This window comes from Cricetulus griseus, chromosome 8 (genome assembly GCF_003668045.3).
Source record: "Cricetulus griseus strain 17A/GY chromosome 8, alternate assembly CriGri-PICRH-1.0, whole genome shotgun sequence".
NCBI classification, from domain to species: Eukaryota; Metazoa; Chordata; class Mammalia; order Rodentia; family Cricetidae; genus Cricetulus; species Cricetulus griseus.
Genome location: NC_048601.1, coordinates 15,884,259 through 15,907,994, shown reverse-complemented (window position 1 = coordinate 15,907,994; position 23,736 = coordinate 15,884,259). Strand labels below are relative to the sequence as shown.

The window sequence follows — 23,736 nt, the reverse complement described above, 5'->3', positions numbered from 1 at the left end:
AAAAATTGGATTGTTTAGTTTGTTGATGCCTAGTTTCTTGAGTTCTTTATATATTTTGGAAATTAGCCTTCTGTTGGATGTGAAGTTGGTGAAGGTCTTTTCCCATTCTACAGGCTGCTGTTTTGTCCTATTGACTGTGTCCTTTGCCTTACAGAGGATTTTTAGTTTTATGAGGTCCCATTTACTTATTGCTGATCTTAATGCTTGCACTATCTGTTTTCTTTTCAGGAAGCTGTTTCTTGTATTAATGAGTTCAGATCTATTCTCCATTTTCTCTTCCATCATGTTCAGCATATCTGGTTTTATGTTGAGGTCTTTGGTTCACTGCAGGGTGATAAGTATGGATCTATTTTCATTATTCTACATGTAGATATTCAGTTAGGATGATGGGGGGAGGTCCTTGTGTGTTACGATAAATCTTTCTGCCAAAAGCCGCTGAGCCCCACCGCCACGTGTGTCGCCCGCCAGAGTTAGGGCCCAAATTAATACACAGAAAGATTTGTATTAGGTACAAATGCTGCTTGGCCAATGACTAGGATTCTCATCTGTTAGCTCAGTCTTAATTATCATAAACCTATATATTTTATAAGACTTATCTTACAGAGGATGCCTTTTGCTGGCACCCTCTCTTGCCAGTGGCTCACATGGCGCTGCTGGAGGAGGAAGGGGAAAAGGGGCCACATACTGTTTCTCCTTGCTAAATATGAGTCTCCTTGCTGTGTCACTTCTGGCCTGGATCACCACTTCTCTACTACATTTCCCAGAATCCTCTTTGACTCCTAGTCCTGTCTAACTTGCTGTTTCATTGGCCCAACAGAACTTTATTTAACAATCAATAAGATAAACATACCCAGAAGTACTTCCCCCATCACTTGTGTATATGTTTCTCTTATTGGTTGATGAATAAAACACAGTTGGCCAATAAGGCAGGAAGATAGGCAGGACTAGGAGATGAAGAGAATTCTGGGAGAGGTAGGACAGGGAGCCTGCCAGAGTCGTGATGCTGCCAGAGGAGTAACACCATGCTGGGCTTTACTGGGTAAGTCACAGCCTCATGGCAATATGTAGATTGATAGAAATGTATTAATAATTAAGACAGAGCTAGACAATAAGAAGCCCAAGCTATTGGCTAACAGTTTCATAACTAGTACAGTGTCCGTGTGTTTATTTGGGGCTGGCATGGCCGTGGGACCAGGTTGGCGGGAAGAACCATCCATAACATATAGCACCATTTATTGAAGATGCTTTCTTTTTCCTATTGTGTCCTTCTGGCTTCTTTATCAAAATTCAGGTGTCCATAGATGTGTGGATTTATGTCTGGGTCTTTAATTTGATTCCATTGAAGAAGCTGTGTTACAGCTGTGTTGGAATATTCAGGACTTGCTTTCAGAGGAAAGCTGTTCTCTTGTGGTGACATATTGTCTTAGCTATTGATGACTGTGTTGTTAGGCTGGCATCTAGGCATTTGGGTTTCCAGTGATTGAAGGTCTAGGTGCTAATTTCTGGGCTTTTTTGTTTGTTGGGTGGGTGGTGTTGTTCCTTGATTTTTGTTTCTTCTCTAGTCTTCTGACTTGTGTGCCCTGTGGGTGAGCAAGGGGTCTCTACCCAAGTTAGGGGGCTGGGATACAACAATGAGGAGGGGAGAGGGGATTGGGGATAGAGTCCAGAAGGGGAGTCATCTAAAAAATGTAGGAGGTCTGAGGCAAGGCAGTCTACCTGGAGTTTTGGTAACCATAGTGGCTTAGTTTTCCATGTTCATTCTTAGTTTTCTAATGACAGCTTGCCCTCCTAATACGATTAAGAATTTCTTTACTTTTTATACTGAGAACAGAGGGAACTCCAGGCCCCGAGGATGCTAGGCAATCACAGAACTACAGCACCAACTGAGTAATTTATTTTAAAATTGATCTTTAAAAGTTAATGGTGAGGTTTTTCAAATCCATACAATATTAGTGACTTAGTAATTTTGTATAAAATTATTAATTATATACTGATTGCCTACTATGTCTTAACTATTTTTTGAGACACATCAGTGAGAAGACAGATAAGAATATCAAGGTCTTCTAGACTAAGTCAATAGGAAATACTGTTCTCTGTCATTGTGTTTGTAGAGGGAAGAGAGGGACAGAACCCTGTGTCTGGGGCTTAAACTCAGAGGAAGCTAGAGATAACTGAGTTCCAGTTGAGGATGTCTGGGTTGTGTCTGCTGACCTTAGGTGTCTCAGGTTCTCTCTCCATGGTGGCTAAGCTGGTGTGTTCCTTTTGTTGACAAGTACACTGTTCAAACACACTATTTACCGTCCGCACCGCATTCAACTCTGCTTCCAGCCTGGGCATTCAGGGCATGTGAGGAGGAAGGGAGACCTTAACAGACAATGTTAAAGGAGTAAATGGAAGGTGAAGCCAGACCCCAGTGGGCATAGACTCAAAAGCCAGATACCAATGGACAGAAAGTCAAGAGGCGCATAAGGAGGTATTCTTAGGAGAAAGAATTGACATTTGGTAGCATTTGGTGCAATTCAGTCATCTAGGATCATGCCACTCAGACCATTTCCATATGGCTTCTGACTATAGAGCTCATGTGAAAACAGCAAAGGACATAAGAATGGTATACTTCAAGGCTTGGCATAATGGCACAATTCTGCTGTCTTAGTTCTGGGAGGCATATTGAGACAGGAGTCTTATTATGTAACCTAGACTGTCTTCTAACTTGTAGCAATTTTCCTGTGTCAGCTTCTACTATGCCAGGATTATAGAATGATGTCATCACACTTAGCTTGTACTTGGGCTCTCAAAGGGTAAACATACCTGTAGAATATGTTCTAGCTATTACATTAATATCTGTATTTCAGAAAATTAGCAGATACTCTTTTTGGGAGGTGTTGGTTGGGCAGAGGAATGAAAACATTCAATGAAGGCTAAAATGATTTGCAGGATATGCATGCCCCTCTCTTGTAAGTTCTCCATTATAATTCCATTGTTTTACACTCATAAATTATAAACTCAAATTTGCAGTAAGACACCACAGTGTGGTTAGTTCAATTGTCAACTTGATATAACCTATCATTACCTGAAAAGAGTCTCAGTGTAGGGTTATCTAGATCAGATTGGGCTGTGGGCATGCCTATGGGGCTTCTCCTTCTTTATGATAATTGGTGTCAGAAGACCATCCATTGGAGTTCTCCCATTCTCTGGGTGTGGGTCTTTACTGTTTAAGAGAGAAGAAAGTGAATTGAAAAGTAGCCATGCATGCATTCATTTCTCCCTGTTCTTGACTGTGGATGTGATGTGACCTACTGTCAGAAATTCCTGTGCCCTTGACTGCAACTGGGAATTGTGTGCTAGAATAAACAGTTTCTCCCATAAGTAGCTTTTTCTCAGGGTATTTAATTGCAGTCATAGAAATGAAACTAGTTGTCTAGTTTGCTTATGTTTCTGTGATAAACATTGACCAAGAGCCACTTGGGAAGGAAATGATTCATTTGGTTTAGTGACACATCACAGTCTATTACCGAGGGAAGTTGTTGGAGCAGGAACCCAACAAGCAGGTGAAGAGGCAGGAACTGAAGCGGAGACCAGGGAGGAAGGATGCTTACAGATCTGGTCCCCTGGCTTTCTCAGGTTGTTTATTTATACAATCCAGGACCACCTGTCCAGGGTGGGTTGGATCCTCCCCCATGAAAATGCCCCGTAGACTTGCTTACAGGCCAACTTGGTGGAGGCGATTCCTCAACTGAGGTGCCAGTGAAAGAAAAAGTAGTGAGTCAAGTTCTCAGACCAAGTTCTCAGCACAAAGGAGATTTATTTTGCCCCAGTGGGACAGAGAGCAATGATCAGGGACAAAGAGAGGAGACAGAGGAAGGGGGAGAAGGGGAAGGGAACCAGGGAGAGGGGGAAGGGATATTTGTCCTGGAGGGACCTCTGGATAGAGAGATGAGAAACAGTGACATAAGGGGAAGAAGGAGTAGAAAATACAGTGACTGTCAAGGTCCTGCTATCAAAGTATTAAAATCCAGCAATGGAAAGCCCCTTTATCTCACCTAATTAACACGCCCAATTAAAATTAAATACCTTATCCTAACATGGGTTTTCCCCCTTTACCTCTATAAACTTCCATTTGCATATGTTAATGTTTCTTTACATATTTATGTATTCTGATGTTGAGTCTATATACTTACAATGGTTATCTCATAGCAAATCAGTATCTTATGATTATATAATGCCTTTTTTGGTCTCTGGTTTAGATTTTAACTTAAAGCCTACTTTGTCTGACTCAAAGTAGATGTATTTGTTCTCTTTTAGTTAACATTTGCATGGGGTGTCTTTTTCCCTTTGTTGTTCTCATCTGTGTGTCCCTAAGGCTATACTAAATCTCCCATAAGCAGTGTATACTTAGAAGAATTAAATTCACAATTTCCAGTCCATTTGTATTTGTCCAATTGCAAAAAAATGCTGTAAATCTCATCTTGGTGAGTCCAAAGTTTTATATCTAAACCACTTTCCATTGTAACTTGTAGTACCAGCCTAAAAAATAGCCTTTTTGATCTTAAAAATTTTTCTTAGATAAAGAACTTAATCAAGCTTTTATATCTCGCAATCTTATAAATTTTATATCTCTTTTGTAAAGTTTCTTTTCTAAGTTTGGTAACAAAGAAAGTGTTATAACTATCTAGTCTTCAATCCCCATCAGAGACCTGATAACAATAAAATATTACTTGAGTAAACAGAAATTGCAGAGTAAAGAACTTCCAAAATTATAGAAATGACAGAGACATCTGACTTCCTGGACAAGGTTCCTCTGCAATATTGGAGCATCCATCTTTGGTCTACAGGCCTGGAATATCTAACAGACTTTTCTGTGAAACAGGAATTTTGAACCACTGGACTACCTTGTCTTGGCAAAATTCAGCAACTTCCTATGTGTCCTGGTTGTCCAATTTGGAGAGCACAGTGTCAACAGTCCGAGGCAAGGGCAGTTTCTTGCCTAGTAGCTAGCTTTGCCACACTGAAAGCTAACTTCATAAGGAGGTTCTTTGATGTCCATCATCCTCTTTGGAAGCAGATTGGTGCTGCCAGGAGCAGATCTAGCTCACTGTCATGAAATGCATATTCTGTAGATCTCTGACGTGCTTGAAGACCAACTAATTATTTAAAATATATGAGGCTAAATACAGTTTATTTCTCTCTACAACTAAATCCTTACTACAAGTTTGATTGTATCTTAATTATCCTAAACAGTTTTTAATAATAACTTTCAAAGACTAGAGCTTTACATTACAATTTTAAATGAGTTTCATAGGTACGATATATTACAGTATGTTGAAACAAAAAATAACCTTTCATTTGTACTACTATACACAAATCTATACCAATATAAAAACATTTGAGACTATTAGTTGCTTTTTACTCTAAAAGTAGATTCAATAATCTACTCTTTTATCCTATTATTTCTGTATCCCCCATTTTTTTCTTTTCAGAAAGATATCCCTAAATCTAAGCTCCATTGATTGGTTTTCTTCCTGACCATGAGCAATAAAAACTTGCAACTAATTCCCCTAGACAATGAGAAATATCCATAACACACTTGTAACAATAAGTCTTTCTGCCAAGCCTTCTGAGTTCCGCCTGCCACATTAGGGCCCCAAATAACACACAGAGACTTACAGGTTGTATCTCTGTTAAGAAAAAATGTTTTTTTTTTTTTTGAAAGAGAAAAAGTGTTTCTTTTTAATGAGATTTTCTTACACAATGAAGTGAAAGGTATTTGTTAGTTAGCTTGGATTGAATGACAAAACTTTTTAAAAATTTATTTATTTATTATGTATACAACAGTCTGCTTCCATCTATATATGCACACCAGTAGAGGGCACCAGATCTCATTATGGATGGCTGTGAGCCACCATGTGGTTGCTGGGAATTGAACTCAGGACCTCTGGAAGAACCATCTCTCCAGCCCCTAAATGACAAAACTTTTTGATGAACTATCTATCACCTTGTAGACAGAAGTTTCTGTCTCATCTGGTCCCACAGCCATTTAGCCCCCAAATAAACACACAGAGACTTATAATAATTATATTAATTATAAACTCTTTGGCCGATGGTTTAGGCTTCTTACTGGATAGCTCTCCCTTAATTATTAACCCATAACTATTAATCTATGTATTCCTAAATGTCATTATCTTACTGGAGAATGCCCAGACCGGTTACTCCTTTGGTGGCTACATGGCTTCTCCCTGACTTCTCTCTGTGTCCTCTCCCCAGAATTCTCCTTATCTGGTAGCCCTGCCTATATTTGCTGCCTGGCTACTGGCCAGTAAGTGTTTTGTTCATCAACCAATAAGAGAAACATATATACAAAAGGACATCCCCCACCATCGCCTCTCCTAATCAAGAAGTCTTTCCTGTTCAAATCTAATCTTTATGGTATCCACAACTTTTCTTCTCCTGTGGAAACAAAAGTAAAACTTCTTTGTGAATGTAACATATATCCTGACTTCCATTCTGAGGTCAATACATCCTTAAAATGTACAGGCTGATTTAATTCAGCAGTGTTTTCTATTATCCAATGTAACTGCTGCTGTCATTCCTTTGCATTAGTATTCAAAAATTTAAAGTTAATAAAGCACATTGTAATCTATCTCTGGGGGGGTTTACTACCCCTTCTGTTTATTAAGCATATATTTTAAAGTGTTACTACATCTTTCTATAACTGCTTGTCCTGTAGTATTGTGTGGTATAACTGTAATATGTTTTATGTTTTAAACTTTCATTTTATTAGAGACATATGCTGGAGCATTGTCAGTCTTAATTTGTTAGGGTATTTCCAAAATTGCCATGAATTCTAATAAATGCGTAATTACAGAATCACTGTTTTTAACTTAAAGCAGTTGCTCATTGAAATGTTGAATATGTATTTACGGTATGGTGCGTATATTTGGATTTTCCAAACTCTGCAAAATGAAACACATTCACTTGCCTAATTTCATTTCTTTGAGTATCTTTTGGGTTACTTCCTGCTGGTAATGGAGTTTTGATTATACAAAGAACAAGTAGAACATTTCCTTATAAATTCCTTGGTTTGTTGCCCAATGATAGAAAATCTTTCTTCACAACCTTGTTATTAGCATGATGTTTCCTATGAAATTCTGAGGCTTATAGCACATTTCCTACCAATAACTGTTCAATTTCATTACCTCATGCTAGAGGGCCAGGTAGACCTGTATGGGATTGGATATGTTCTATGTAAAAGGGATGATTTTTATTTCTGACTACTTGTGATAGTTGAATAAATAACAATTAATTCTGAATCATCTGGAATAAGTTCAGAAGTTTAAATATGTAAAACAATTATTTCTGCATATTGAGAGTCAGTAACTACATTAAGAGTTTCTGGAAAATCTAGTAATACCATGAGAACAGCATATAATTTTGATTTTTGAACTGAATCCTAAGGGCTTTGAGCTACTTTACCAATTTTCCTGACTTATAACCTGCCTTTCCAGGTTTATTTGCATCAGTATAGAATGTAGGGGCCTCAGAAATTGGTGTTCCCTTTGTTATATGAGGGAGAATCTGAGTAGTTCTTTTTATAAACTGAAGTATCTTGCTTTTGTGATATTTGTTACTAATCTGTCCCCCCAAATTACTGCAAGCTCTTTGCTAGTGTTCATTTTCTGCACACAATGAGGCAATTTCAGCATTAGTAAAAGGCACCACAATTTATGCTGGGTCTATTCCTGCTAACTGGTGAAGTCTCAATTGTTGTTTCGTAATCAATTCAGAAAACTTTTTTACACTGGTCTTTAGTTTTTTTTTTTTTTACTGTTTGTAATATTTATCTAAATATTATCTAAAGTATTATCTTCTCTCTATGTAAGAATTCCTGTAGAAGAATGAGTAGAAGGTCGAATGACGAGGGACAATCAAGCTATGGATCCAAGCAATCCACATGTACATCCTGTAATTTTTTTTCTACCAGAGCCAATTCTTTCTCACCCTCAGCCGATCATTTTCTTGCACTATTTAAGTTCTTATCACATTGTATGGTTTGAAATAAATTACTTAGTTCTTGAGTTGTTAATCCAGTTGAATATCTCTCAGCAATCTTTGCAAATCATTAAGAATTTGTAATTAATGTCTCCTGATTTGTACTTTCTGCAATTAAATTTTCTGTAAACTTATCTTATATCTTAGGTGATTAATACAATTTCCTCTTTTTTTTCAGGTGTAACTAGTAATCTCCAACAAGGCAAAATTCTCTTTACTTTATTAACATTTTTTCCTAAGCTATCTGCATGTGAATCAGCCAGTAAGATGTCATCCATATAGTATTAAGTTATAGATTGCAGGAACTGTTTATGAATTAGTTCTAATGGCTGTTGTACAAAATATTGATACAAGGTAGGGCTGCTTAACATGTCTTGCAGAAGTATTTTCCAGTTGTGTCTTTTAACTGACTGGGGATTGTTAAAAGTTAGTTGCTGTGGGATAATCCTTCTGTATGCTGTGAATATGTATTCCTATCATTGGTTAATAATAAAGCTGAATTGACCTATAGCCAGGCAGAGTAAGGATAGGTAAGAAAGTCAAATGGAGATACAGGGAAAAGAAGGGAGGAGTCTGGGGAGATGAGAGCCAGCTGCCCAAGAAGCAAGATACCAGAGGACCAGTAAAGCCACGACTATGTGCCAATACATAGATGAATAGAAATGGGTTAATTTAAATGTAAGAGCTAGTTAGTAATAATCCTGAGCAATTGGGCAAACATTTATAATTAATATAAGCCTATTTGTGGTAACTGGGGAAGAGGCTGCTGGGAATTTGGAAACAGGAGGGCAGGAGACAAAGCAAGGCTGTGTTTATAGTTGGCACTGAAGACAAATTTTTCTCTATACTGTTTTTCTAAAACTATAGTAAAAAGGCATTATTTTAAGTCAGTCACTATAATAGACCATCTTTTAGGTAATAAATAAGGCAAGGAAATTTCAGGCTGTAAAGACCCCATTGGTTGGATCGCCTTATTTATGGCTCTCAGATCTCTTACCATTTTCCATGTTCCAGATTCTTTTTAATGACAAATAATGTCTTAAGCATTTAATTGCCCCATACCAGCTATTCCAGTACCTGTAATTTTTTTGATGTCAAAGACCATTGTTCCACCCACACAGGTTTAGCAGTTTGCCAAAATACTTGTTTTCTGGTCTCTCCTGAACCAGAAGAAGCTGGTTATAGAAGCTGTTCTGTCTTTGATGACATTCAGAGAAATGTTTTTTTTTTTTTTTAAAACAACAGATATTAAGTCTTTTAATTACTCTGTGGATGAGTTTCTCCAAAGCTAACAGGAAATGGTTGGATCGCATTTGATGTAGGGATCTGTGGGAGACTCCCAGGGTACTTCCCAATGGCAAAGGGTTACCTTGCCTATCCTTTGTTGATCCACATTCATTAGCCAGTGCTGGCCTTTGCTATACCTTCTGCACACTGCAGAACACCACAATGCAGTATGGGATTCAGACTCCTCATGTGTTTTTCATCTTTATGTAGCTTGTAGCTTATTCTTTTATTATACTACTTTACTACTTTTTAAAAAAGACTTTATTATTTTTAATCTATTGTTTTTTTCTATGATTTTTCTGTCTATACTCTTTTTTTTCCCACCTTTTAAAAGCCTAGGCACATTTTTAAGCACAGTGGAACGTCCTCCCCCCCAATCTGGACCTGCTTTACTAAGTGCAGGCAGCTACACACTTGCAGTGTTCTCTGATGCATGAGTCAAACTTTAAACTGCTAAGCAGCTGTAGCTAGGCCCTCTACCAGGACCTCTGGTGGTTGTCCCTGACCCCTCCTCAGGTGCAGGAAAGATCTGTAAGCCCCATGGGCCTGGTGAGAACTGAATTTTCTGCATAATTTTAAATTCTTTGATTTCATTTTACATTCCAATCACAGTTCTCCCTCTCACCCCTCCTCCCACCCTTTTGTCTCTTCCTACCTACCCTTACCTCCCCATTAGCCCACCCCCAGTCCACGCCTCACAGGTTGGGGCTCCCATGAGGATTCAACATAGTCTGGCACAATAGGGTGGGGCAGGGACAGGGCCCTCTCCCATTCATTGTGAGCATTAATTCTGAGCATGCCACCCCATCTGAAGGAATGGGCTCCAATAAAAGCGAGCTCATGCACTAGGTTTGTATCACAGTCCTACTGCCAGGGTTTTTTTGCCCCTCAGCTAGTGAAATCTTCACAACTGTCCCACTCTATTCTCATTGTCTTGTAATCTTTTTCATCTCTCTTTTTGATTTTTTGGGATCAGTTCTTTCTGTTATGTAGCTCTGGCTGTCCTGGAATTCACTATGTAGAATAGGTTTGGCTTAAACTTGAAAAGATGCCCCTGCCTCCAGAGTACTGGAATTAAAGGCATGCACCACGATTCCTAGCTCTCATTTCTGTATATTTTAAATTTATTTATTGATTGATTTTGCACCAGATTCTTTGATAGGCTGTAACAGGGATGGCTCCCTTCCAATAGAGAAAGGTTACTTCATGAGAGTCTGAGTTTTTCTTGACATTCGGTCCTACCAGCTCGGATCAGAATGGCTCATTACACTCTGGTGCCAGACTTTGGGGATTTGTCTAAGTTTTCATCTCCAAACCCTTCCACATTCCTACGTTAATCCAGTTCCAACTGCCTACAGTTTGGGTGTAACATCAGAGCAGCTCTACTCACAGGTACCAACTTTTCTCCCAGCTGTGATTATCAAACAAGATGAGATTTCTGTAGGTTTTTTTTTTTTTTTTCTTTCTCTCCCGACCCCCATGGTTTGGGAGACCAGAGGCCAGAGCAGCAGCAGAAGTGTGAGGTTAGGAAGCAGAGAGGTTAATGCTGCTGCTCAGCCCACTGTCTCCTCTAACAAGTGCAGTACCACCCAGAAGGTAGGGTTGCCCACAGCCAGCATGCACATGCTCCTGTCTGCACACCCAGAGCTGTGTGTCCTAAGCGGTTCTCAATCTAGTCAAGTTGGCAACAAATATCAACCATTGCATATACTCCAGGTTAACCCGGGGGCACTGAAACAGTTTCTCGTAAAATTTCAGATTATGTATTTTGTTCTGGTAGCTCATTAAAAAGAATTCTTATAGCTCCTCACACTGTTCCTTTTTTAATTCGAGTTGCATCATTCCCTCTTAATGCTGTGCATTAATCAAAAAGAAAGCAAAAATAGGAACTCACGTTAAGAAGAAAAAAACCTCAAAAGACAACAAAAAAAGAGTAAGAAAATGTTATAATTCATACCCGGGACTCTAATAATGTGTAAATTGTGTGATAGAGAAGCTATCTCTAGGAGCTAGAGAGGTGGCTCTGAGGTTAAAAGAGCTTGTTTAGCTGGACGTGACAGTGCACATCTTTAATCCAGCACTTGGGAGGCAGAGGGAGGAGATCTCCATGAATTCGAGGCCAGCCTGGTCTATGTAGGGAGTTCCAGGCCAGCCAAAGCTACACAGTGAGACCCTGCCTAAAAAAAAAAAAACCTCACAAAACTAACCTCCTCAAATCTCAAACAAACAAAAGAATGCTTACTTACTTTATGGGGGAGGGGATGACCCTGGTTCAGTTCCCGGAATCCACATCAGTTAGCTCTCAAACACCTGTAACTCCAACTCCAGGGGCAGGCAATGCCTTTTCGTGGCCTCTGAGGGCACTTCACACATGTTGTGCACATACAGACAATTGGGCTCACACATATAAATAGGCATCATATAAGTGCACAAAATAATAAAAATACAAGTAATTAAAAAAAATTATGTCCAGGAGTGGAATTGCTGGATCTTGTGGAAGATTGATTCCCAATTTCCTGAGGAGTCGCCATACTGATTTCCAAAGTGGCTGTACAAGTTGGCACTCCCACCAGCAATGGAGGAGTGTTTCTCTTTCTCCACATCCTCTCCAGCGTAGACTGTCACTGATGTTTTTATTTTAGCCATTCTGGCTAGTGTAAGATGGTATCTCAGAGAAATCAGTATGGAGGTTTCTCAGGAAAATGGGAATCAGTCTGCCTCAATATCCAGCAATTCCACTCTTGGGCATATACCCAAAAGATGCATATTCATACAACAAGGACAGGTATTCAACTATGTTCATAGCAGTGTTGTTTGTAATAGACAGAACCTGAAAGCAGCCTAGATGCCCCTAAACAAAAGAATGGATGGAGAAAATGTGGTACATTTACACAATGGAGAAATGTACTCAGCAGAAAAAAAAATCCTGAAATTCACAGGCAAATGAATGGAACTGGAAGAAAACATCCAGAGTGAGGTAATCCAACCACAGAAAGACAAGCATGAGCCTTAATCCAGTAGCTGATGGTAGCAGAAGTGGTACCCACAGCTAAACACTGAGCCATACTCCTGGAATCTAGTTGTAGCTAAGGAGGGATGAGCAAAGGAGCCAAGACTGTGCTGGAGAAACCCACAGAAACAGTAGACCTGACCTAGTGAGAGAGCACAAAGACCCTAGTCATAAAGCTGGTTAACCATCATTGGACTGAACCCTCTGAATGTGGGTGCCAGCTAGGAGACCAGGGCAGTCTATGGGACCTCTAACAGTGGAGCTAGTGTTTATCCCTAGAGCACAAATGGACTTTGGTAGCCCATTCCCTATGGAGAGATACTATTGCAGCCCAGATACACGAAAGAGGGCCTAGGCCCTCCCCCATATGATATGACAGACTATGACGATCCCCGTGGAAGGCCTCACTCTCCTTGGGGGTGAGTGGGGAGTGGGTTGGGGGAGTCAGGGGTGGCTGGCAGGGGGCATGGGAGGATGGGAGGGTGAGGTAATGGGAGTGGATTGATATATAAAATAAGATTGTTTCTGAAATAACATAATAAAAGGGCTATGAGAAATTAAAAATAAATTTAAAGGACGCTATTCCTAGAATCACCACAAGGTGGCATGTGCACATCACATATGACAATAAAAACACATCTCACTGAAGCCTTGAGAAATGTCCAAGGAGCTGAAACCTTTTCCTCAAATCATTGCAAGACACCAGAGTTTAAGCTTTGCGTTTAGTTATACACGTTTGGTTTCCTGACTCACTTTTGCTTTTACCTCTTCCCCTTGGCAATTGCACCTTTTTTTTTTTTTTTTTGGTCAAATTTTAATGAAAAGCTGATCCTCAAACCAGCAACTTTCCAACTGATGCTTTAGTTTCTTGAAAGAATAGCTTTTATTGTCAGAATCTCCACTGTGACTATTCAAGTCACACTGCTCTGGCTTCTGCTGTCTCCTCCTCCTTCTTCTTGAACAGGGTCATTCTCTGTCAGTCTGGATTACCTACTACTTGCTATGTAGACCAGGCTAGCCTTGAATTCACAGAGATCTGCCTGCCTTTGCCTTTTGAGTGCTGGGATTAAAGGTGTGAGTTACCTGCCCTGATTTCTTATTTTTCTCTACTGAAACTAGCTTTCAAAGTTTCCAGTGTTAAAATGAGCTTGCAAAAATTTTTAAGTTTGCAAGCTTCTTTTATTCATGGTGTGTGTGTGTGTGTGTGTGTGTGTGTGTGTGTGTGTGTGTGTGTTAAATTAATCATAAACCTGGCACATGCAGGCAGTTAGAACTCATTTTCACTTTACTTTAATAACCAGAGCCCCTAGTGTAACACAACAGTTTTGAAAACACTGTAAATCAGGAAGAAAATGGTAATACTGTCTTCCAAGGGACAGTTTCGAACATGTTTCTGAAAACATGAGTTTACACTTGTAATAAGTGTTTTAGGCATGAGCTGCATTTGATGCTGTGGTCCCTCTGCTTTTGGATACACTCCTAGCATGCTTCAGTGTGTTAGTCTCAACTAAATGTTTTGATCTGTTGGGAACCTCCCTCCTTGTCTCTGTCCCTCCTTCTCCTACCTATTCTTTCCCTTTCCCTCCCTCTGTCTACAAGTTCTCATGTAGCCCAGGCTGGTTTCATACGGTCTATGTAGCTGAGGGAGGGTGATCTTGATCCTCTAGATCTTGCTTTCACTCCCAAGTGTGGGGATAACAGGTGTGTCCCGGCACCTTTGTGTCATTTCAATGTACTCTATTTACTAATTATTTTTCTCAGCAACTTCTCTGTGTGATGAGTCTTATAGAAGTTTGTAACAAAACACCCTGTCAGCCCATCAGTCTTCTGTATAGGAGCCCAGAGACCATTTCATTAATCTTTGCTTTTAATCAAGAGGCAAAGTCCATCAGATACTGATGTAGAGTGGAAGGGATTGGAAAGTGAGTGCCTTACCCTGGCGTTCTATCTGTTCCATCTGAGCTTTAGGTTTTTAGTCTCCATGCCCAAAACAGACTGTACAGACAACAGAGGATATTTCTCACAGTCCTCATGGCTGCCACTTGTTGCTTCTTGTATTTTATCTCCATGAGTCATTCTCTGAGTTTGCTGTGGAATAAGAGAAGAATGATTGTAAAAGTGGAAGTAAAGAGTAATCATGAAGCCTGGTGGTTGGTGACACATGCCTTTAATTCCCGCACTTGGGGGGAGGCAGACACAGGAGGATCTCTGTGAGTTTGAGGCCAGCCTGGTCTACAAAGCTACATAGAGAATCCCTATCTCTAAAACCTAAAAAAAGAGAGAGTAATCCTGAAGAAGAATAAGAGGCTTTTCATTGACAGCGAGACACATCTGCTCCTCCTCCCCCAGCACCAACCTCCTTTATAAAAGGATGATGGGAATTCAAAACCTCCATTTTGCTTTCATTGAGGCAAAGGTAGCCATTGGGGCAACTAACTGTCCTTGCATTTACTGCTGACAGTATGCTGTACAAACTAGACAAGCAACACACAAAGGAAAGCAACTGCTGAACTTTCCAAGACAAGTTGGGATGGTCCTTCAAGATTCTTGCTTCATAGAAAGTCTATGAAAGTCTACAGATATTCTAGGTTTGTAGGCTGAAGATGGATGCCTCAGTGTTGCTGAGGAACCTTGGGTGACTGTCCAGGCAGCCAGTTGTCTCTGTTTTTTTTCTATAGTTTTGGAAGTTGCTTGCTCTATACTTTCTGTTTACTCTAGTAATTTTATATCCTTCTTGGGTCTTTGATGGAGTTGAAGAGTAGATAATTATAGTTACAGATTTCCTCAGTTAAGATAGAAGGCAAAATAGGCACAGACCTTTGGACTCATCAAGATAAAATAGTTAATAGAATGATTTCTCCAAATTGCCAAATGCAAAGGGACTGGATATTATAATGTAATTCATTCTTGATGATTGTTCTTATTGTATATAGGTTTACTATGATGATGTTGAAACCATTCCATTTTATGTAGACAGAATTAGAATTTGGTTATGGAATATTATTTTAACTAGGTAAAGATATGTTACATTTGTTTATGCTGCATTTGCTTAATTATATAAAGATGTGTTGCCATTTCACTTTGCCTGACTAAGGCACCTGATTGGTTTAATAAAAAGCTGAATGGCCAATAACTAAGGAGTAAAGGGATATTCAGGGCTTGTGGGAAGAGAGAATAAGGAGGAGGAAGATAGAGAGAATGAGACCAGGGGAGAAAGATAGGGAGACATCCAGGAAGCCAGAACATGGCCTCACATGGAGCCCAGCCTAACTCATCAAAGGAAGGCCTGGAGTACCAATTGCTTCTCAGATTTAGTTCCACAAAGGAAGAAGGTCAGGACTTTGTAGGATTATGTCAGAAGCTCACTGGCAAGGGCAAGTCCCTGGAATAGCAGGCATCTATGAGTGATCAGTAAACAATATAGCAACCAGGAGGAGGGCTAGGAATGCAGCTCAGTGAAAGACCACTTACTTGGTATGGTCAAAGTCCTGGCTTTGAAGCCCAGCACTGTAGAGACTTTTTTTTTTTCTTTTTCAGATGAGGAGAGGCTGGATGTGTATTTTGGATTTAAAGTATCTCTTGAGGTCTAATCCCAAGTGGCAGTCAAGACCCAAGTCAACCCCACAGGACCTCATCCTGACAAAAAAGCAAGAATCTAAGTCTTCTTGGTATTGTTCTCAGGAGATATGTGCAGATGTCAGTGGCTGCAAGGTGCTATTAAAGGCTCTGGTGTTTCCAGGAGTGGCTAGAGGTAAACACAGCTTGATTTGGTTGAATGTATTATGCTTAATTCACCTCTACAATCTAAGGCATAAATAAGTACCAGGTAATGGGACCCTGTCATCAGTTCTGCTCCTGCCAAGTCTTGAATAGTGGCCATAATGGATCTCTCTACCTGAGTCTGTTGATAAAGTCAGCAGCATTCTGGGCACATCTAGAATAACTGGATTTACAAAACACATGGTGTTTGCTCTCCTGGAGGGATTCCTTGAGACCAGGCAGGGTCCCTGGAGTTTTTTTATGATGTGGAGCTCAGAGGATGAAGGGCTGTTACAAAAAGACATGGTTCTCTGTTTGATCACTGGCATGCCTGTATGTAATTCTAAGATTTCATGTACTGTCCATGTTCCCATTGAGACAAAGTCAATGTTATTTTGATATTTCATTTTATGTTGATTTGATCTTTTACTATCTATTCTTGGAGAAATAAATGGAAGAAATCCAAGTCACTGACATTTGTTAAGCTTCACAAATTAAAGCAAATAATGGATTAGTGAGAACACTGGAAGCCAGTAATGTCACCTTCAGTGTGACGAATTATTCCCTTTTCTATACTTCGAAACTCATTAATTTATAAATTACTTAATTAAGTCTAACATTTAATTACATGAGGGTACATGAATCACATGGATAATAACTTGTTTGAATTCAATGAGAAGCTGGTAGGAACGTTTTCTTGTCTTGGGAGACATTCTAATTAGTTCTTATGTTGGAGAGAAAGGAAAGAAATTCCAAGACAGAAATTCTACTCAGGCATCTATGCATGTGTTTCTTTTTATAATTTTCCCAGGAAAACTTCTTAGAATTCTAACATTATCTCTTGTGGTATGTGATGATTAAGTCACATCTTTCTTGATGAGACAGCAGGAAAAAAATGAAATTGTGATTGTTAGAATTTTGTGGTCAGCGTATATCTACAGCTCAGTATTGTGCTGTGGTCAAGGTTTGAATTTATCCTGCTTCTTCTCAAATGCTGTAGTTCTGGTTTTGTTTTATTGAGTCCAAAGTGTGTTCCTAAAGCACCAAAGAGAAATGAGCTTGCAGCTACATAATGCAATGGACTAATCATGTTTCCAATTGGCCTTACACATGAGGTAGTCTTAGAGCTATGGTAGAGAAGGGGTTGATTTTTATAACTTTCGCTGTTCATTAAATCAGACTATTTTCCATTACCTTGACTTATTTGATTTAGTTGTTAATTTCAAACAACTTCACTAGTTGTTTTTCATTTAACAAAATTATAAAATTCTTAGTATGAACATTATTTAAGTTTTGTTGGTAGGATTTAAAATTTTATTTTCAATTATGTTTATGTGTGTGCCTGGGGGTGGGTATGTGCATGTGAGTGCAGGTGCCACAGTGCCCAGGAGGGGTCATCAGAGCTGCTGGATCTGGAGTTACAGATGATTGTGAGGAGCCAGACAAGGATTCTGGGGACTTAATTTGGGTCTTTTGTAACAGCAGTGGGTGCAACAGTAGTACTTGCTTTTAACGGTTGAGCCATCTCTCCAGGCTCTAAACACATCTTTAAAATTCTTATATCAAAAAGGAAAGTAATTTCTCCTAACTTCAGTAGAAGTATCACTATAGTCTATTTGATTTATGAGCAAAACAGACCTTTTGTGTACATTCTTGGGTAGGAGTATTTGTTTTTTCTTTTTTCTTTTTCTTTTTTTTTAAATTTTGAGTTACAAACATGATTGAACTACATGACAATCCCAGTTCCCATCTCCCTCTCCTCCTCCCCTACCACCCCCGCCAACTAAAACCTACCTATTGCATATCCTTTCTTCTAATCTATACTTGTCTCAACCTTTCTGCTCCCTCATTTCCTCTGCATCCTTCCTTTTCTCCCCTTCTCATTCTCGTAGCTCCCTCTGCCCTCTTCCCATGCTCTCAATTTGTTCAGGGGATGGTGACCCTTTCCCCTTCTCTAGGGTACCATGTATGACTCTTTTAGGGTCCTCCTTGTTTCCTAGCTTCTCTGACAGTGTGGATTGTAGGCTGGTAATCCTTTACTCTATGTCTAAAATCCACATATGAGTGAGTACAGATCATGTTTGTCTTTTTGTGATTGGGTTACCTCGCTCAGAATGGTTTCTTCTTGATCCATCCATTTTCCTGCAAATTTCAAGATTCCATTTTTTTTTTTGTTTTTTTTTTGTTTTTTTTTTTGTTTTTTTGATGAGTAGTACTCCATTGTGTAAATGTACCACATTTTCTCTATCCATTTTTCGGTTGAGGGGCATCTAGGCTGCTTCCAGTTTCTGGCTATTACAAATAGTGCTATGAACATTGTTGAACAAATGTCCTTGTTGTATGAATGTGCTTCTTTTGGGTATATGCCTAGGAGTGGAATTGCTGGATCTTGAGGTAGACTGATTCCCATTTTCTTGAGGAGTCACCACACTGATTTCCAAAGTGGCTGTACAAGTTGGCACTCCCACCAGCAGTGGAGAAGTGTTCCTCTTTCTCCACATCCTCTCCAGCATAAACAGTCATTGGTGTTTTTGATTTTAGCCATTCTGACAGGAGTAAGATGGTATCTCAGAGTTGTTTTGATTTGCATTACCCTGATGGCTAAGGATGTTACACACTTTCTTATGTGTCTTTCAGCCATTTTAGATTCGGGGAGGAGTATTTGTAAACACATAATATTATTTTATGTACTTATTTAATCATATACCATGTTCCATAATACAGCTCCTGATTTGCACTTTCAGCTTCTTACTTAATAATACATCTTTGAGATAATTACATGCCAATTTACAAAAGCTACCTCACTTTAAACTGTTGCTTGAGATTTCATATTACAGACATATCAAAAATGATTCCAATATTCCTCTACTAAAGAACACTGACAATGCTTCAACCTTTCTTCAGTGCTGTGGAGAGGTTGGAATGGTGTAGATCCACAATAAATTATCTTGAACTATTTTTAGATCCATTAAAAGCCATACATTGCCCACTTCTGTGTGTGACCTGATATCATTTGGACTATCACATGAAACCTTCGGGATGTATGAAGAGGCCATGAGCTTTTGGTCAACCAAAAGCTAACACTGTTACCAGAAAGCACATTGGGCCTACGACAGAGGTTTCTCATCACATTGTAATCTGTCCACCTTATCCTGCCACCAATGAATCTGAAAAGCAGGTTAGATTATAATTTTCTTTGCTGTATTAGTGTAAAAACTCAAAGAAACTCTTACCACACTGCAACATGGAATTTAAAGTAATGTAAACCTGTGTTCCCTTACTGTATTTGGGTCCAGAATAAATTATAAAATATAAACTACCTCTTTTTTGAGGTAAAAGCCATTTTAACTAATTTATTAATTGTTATTTTACATATTGGCTCCAGAATAATCTCTAAACTATCATTTTGAGGTGAGAGCTGTTTTTTTGTTAATTAATTAGTTAGTTGTCTCTTGATTTTTACTTTGACAGCTTGTTGCTGGATGCAGGTACCTACCTAAGCTAGTCTATCATTCTGTTACTGACCTGTGTCCTCAGAACATATACTTGCATTAATGTAGGTTTTCTTATTTGATTAGTTATGTGCAGCAACACAATACTATTAAAATATTTCTTACATTCTAAGAGACTGGAACTTTTGTGGACCTCACAGCCAGAGGTCATTTAAGATTAATATTACTATCCTATTTTGTAGTCAGCTTGTTTGTTTAGCCATCCTTTAAGAGAACCATGTAACAATTAAGCTTACTTGTCTTGGAATTCCCATGTAGTCAACTGTCACAGTATCAGCTAATGAATAGCTGCAATCTTAAATTGTAGATGCTCTAATAAGCATTTGTCAAAAGCAGCACATGCAGAGGTTGAAAACAAACCTTCTAAAATTCATTTGTGGGTATTGGTTGATAAATAATGATGCTAGTAGTACTGTTTGTTGTCTGGGATAGTTGGGATCAGTTGGAGCCAATGACTTAATCCATTCATTTTGGTGCCATGCATGAGGAACACATTTGAGGTCCAACAGATTGGTAAATGCTTGCCATGGAACCAAGAGAGGAAAACACATGTCATGGTCACACCTGGAAGTATATGCATGCACACAATAACTAAACATAATAAAAATTCACCATGCTTTAATAATATTTACTACCTTGTATTTTGTTGTCTGTACATGTGTGTATGTGCAGAAGACTGAGGTTGATGTCCATCATCTCTCCACCTTTATTCAGTGACAGGAACTGCAACTGCAACTGGAGCTCACTGAGTGGCTAGAGTGGCTAGCCAGCAAGCCTCCTCCTGTCTCCACCTCCCCAACATTGAAATTACAGTTGTGTACACTCTGCTTGACTTTTTACATGGATACTGGAGATCTTGGTCAGATGCTCATGCCAACTGAGCCATCTCCCCAGCTCCAATATTTCCATGTATTTGTGGTTACATTACTAGAGTTCATGACCTGATACAGTAGACAAAATGAACGACATTCTCAAGCCAATTCAGCATTAGAAACAAGTGTTTTTGCTTTTATTTCAAGAAGAATAACAGTGGTGTTCATATATATATACTTTCTTGGATCTAAGTTTTCATTCATTGTAAGATATGGCATTAAGTGCTGGGATGACAATGTGAACTGTGTCTGGCCTGAATCTCTTCATATTGTTTTAAATGTTGGAAAACAAAATCATTTAAAGTTACACACTGATTGTGCTAAATACTAATATCTAAATGACTATCCATCTATCTATCTATCTATCTATCTATCTATCTATCTATCTATCTAGTGCTAGGTTGATAGGTTGATGGTTTGGAAGATTTTCTTATTCAAAGTGTAGGTGTGAGTCCAAATCCCCAGAAATCATATAAAAAGTAAAACACAGGCACCGTGCCTATAAACTCTATGCTCCTGTGGGGTGGTCAGAGACAGCATCATGAGAATCCTGGAAGCTCTCAGGTCAGGTAGCCTGGTGTACACATTGGAAAAGAGGGAAGTCACCCTGTTTGAAACAAGCTGGAAGGTGAAGACTGACACCTAAGGTTGTCCTAATGGCTATGCAAGTGCTATCTATCACATGTGCTTGCACTCACACAGGAATGCATGCACACAGAGAAAATGCAGGCAGTTAGTTCAGAAGTGATACTTTAAGTTCTTTTGAGGCTGTTTTCCTAAGCCTTACTTTTCAGACACCACATTTCAAAGTGAGATGAAACCCAAATAGAAGCAGGCAAGCAGAAGAAGACAAGGGTGGCAGAAAGAGTCTTTTGTCACTGTAAGGTGGCACAAGGGTGGTCCATCCAGCCTAGTAAGCATGACAGTTACAATGAACTGCAGAGATGATATTTATGATTGCAGCCAAAAATTTAGATTTAGTGATGCTTATGATAGGAAAGAAAACAATCCCAAACTGCTTTAGCTAAAATAAAAGACATGGAAAAACAAAAAAACAAAAAAACAACGGAATCTTGAAATTCGAAGGCAAATGGATGGAACCAGAAGAAACCATTTTGAGCCGGGTAACCCAGTCACAAAAAGACAAACATGGTATGTACTCACTCATATGTGGATTTTAGGCATAGATCAAAGGATTGCCAGCCTACAATCCACACTGCCAGAGAAGCTAGGAAACAAGGAGGACCCTAAGAGAGACATACATGGTCCCCTGGAGAAGGGGAAAGGACAAGATCTCCTGAGAAAATTGGGAGCATGGGGGTAGGGGAGAGGAAACTAGGAGAATGAGAAGGGGAGAAGAGGAGGGGTGAGGAGGACATGATGGGTCAGGGAGGTTGAGTTGGGGGAAGAACAGAAGAGAGCAAGATAAAAGATACTGTAATATAGGGAGACATTATAGGTTTAAAGAAAAATCAGACACTAGGGAAATGTCTGGAGATCTACAAGAATGATACCAACTAACAATCTAAGCAACAGAGGAGCGGCTATCTTAAATGCCCTCCCCTGATAATGAGATTGATGACTGACTCATAAGCCACCCAATAGCCCTCATCCAGCGACTGGTGGAAGTAGAAGCCGACACCCACAACTAATCACTGAACTGAACTGGAATCCATTTGCAGAGAAGGAGGATTGATGAGTAAAGGGGTCCAGACCAGGCTGGTGAAACCCACAGAAACAGCTGACCTGAACAAGGGAAAACGCTTGGTCCCCACACTGATAGCTGGGAAACTAGCATGGAACTGATCCAGACCCCATGAATGTGGGTGTCAGTGAGGAGACCTTGGAAATCTATGGGGCCTCTTGTAGTAGATCAGTACTTATCCCTATCATTGGTATGGACTTTGGGAGCCCATCCCACATGGAAGGATACTCTCTGAACCTAGTCACAAAGGGGTGGGCCTAGGCCCTATCACAAAGGATATGACAGACTCTGAAGACCCCTTACGGAAGGCTTCACCCTCTCTGGGGAGCAGAAAAGGTATGGGATAGATAGGGTGTTAGTTGGGGGGGGCAGGGGAGAAGGGGATGGAGAGGGAACTGGGATTGACATGTAAAATAATCTTCATTCTAATTCAAATAAAAATTAAAAAAAACCCAAAAACAAGCTCCTTCATTTTACCTTGGCTTGGACTGACCACCACACTTCTGTTAAGCTTTTCAAAAGTAGGCTTCCCATGGCAAAGACATGTCAATAAACACTGCCATTAATTTTCTAAATTTAGATCTCAGACTGATTTCTTTGCCCTTGCCCTTACCTTATAGTTGGAAGCTCGAAGCTTCCGAATGCCTGGCATATCTCAGTCTATCATAGTGTTCATCTTTTATTTTGATGGCCTAAGGCCCAGTGTTTGCTAGAACCTACACCATTCAGTTCACAGTAATACTGAGAGAATTTTCAGTCGGATAGAATGATGCTTGCTGCTACTATAATTCCAGAAATTCACTAGAATTTAGGGCAGAAGACACGAGTGTGGAGGTTACCATGCCATTGCAGGTTAGTGTCTGCGAAGAACTCGAAGTCTTCTTGGAGACTTTGATTGTCAAATCCACAGATATGAATTACATGCAAGCTTTCTGTAGAACATGTTAAAATGACCCTTCAGTTTTATGCAATACACCCGATGATCAGAATTAGTTCCCTTTAGAGTCTCAATCCTAGATGCCCTGAACAGGACCCATAAATGAAGAGTCTGAAAACCAGTTTGAAACCAGTGCCCCTGACTATGCCAAGGTGGGAAGCTCAGCAGAGAACTTTGGGGATTAGAGAAACAAGTCTGTTTGGAGGAGAAAAGTTGAAAATGCCGTCCCTCTTCCTCCCAAATGAACTTGACACACTGCCCTTGAATTTAAGGAGCACAGGAAGCCACTATCAAAATAATTTCTGCACAAGTGACTATGCAGGTATACAGTGGAAACCACTGGCAGCAAGAGTTTTACACAAACCAATGTAAAAAGCTGGACACACTAAGATGTCCAACTTTAACCCCAGTGTCGAGCCAATTCAGCCAAAATGGAGAGTGGTAGGTTCATGGACAGACTCTGTATCAAAAAATACAGTTGGAGCAATAGAGAAAGACATCTGGATCTCATTCTCTGGTCTTTACACCACGCAAAGTCTCTCTGTCTCTGTCTCTGTCTCTCTCTCACACACATCACACATACACACCATACACACATACATACACCA

General features: G+C 39.6%; 1 protein-coding gene across 2 annotated transcripts in view; it reads left to right on the top strand.

Moving 5' to 3' along the window:
* The first annotated feature begins 975 nt into the window (after positions 1–975).
* The window catches only part of LOC100772378 (anti-sigma-I factor RsgI), a 38,797-nt gene continuing 16,036 nt past the window's right edge, over positions 976–23,736 (top strand). For both annotated transcript variants that reach the window (XM_027429859.2, XM_027429861.2), the window contains exons 1-2: positions 976–1,039; positions 15,881–16,094. In XM_027429859.2, coding sequence (XP_027285660.1) covers positions 15,881–16,094 — 214 coding nt within the window. In that variant the 5' untranslated portion in view covers positions 976–1,039. The remainder of the gene's footprint in view (positions 1,040–15,880; positions 16,095–23,736) is intronic.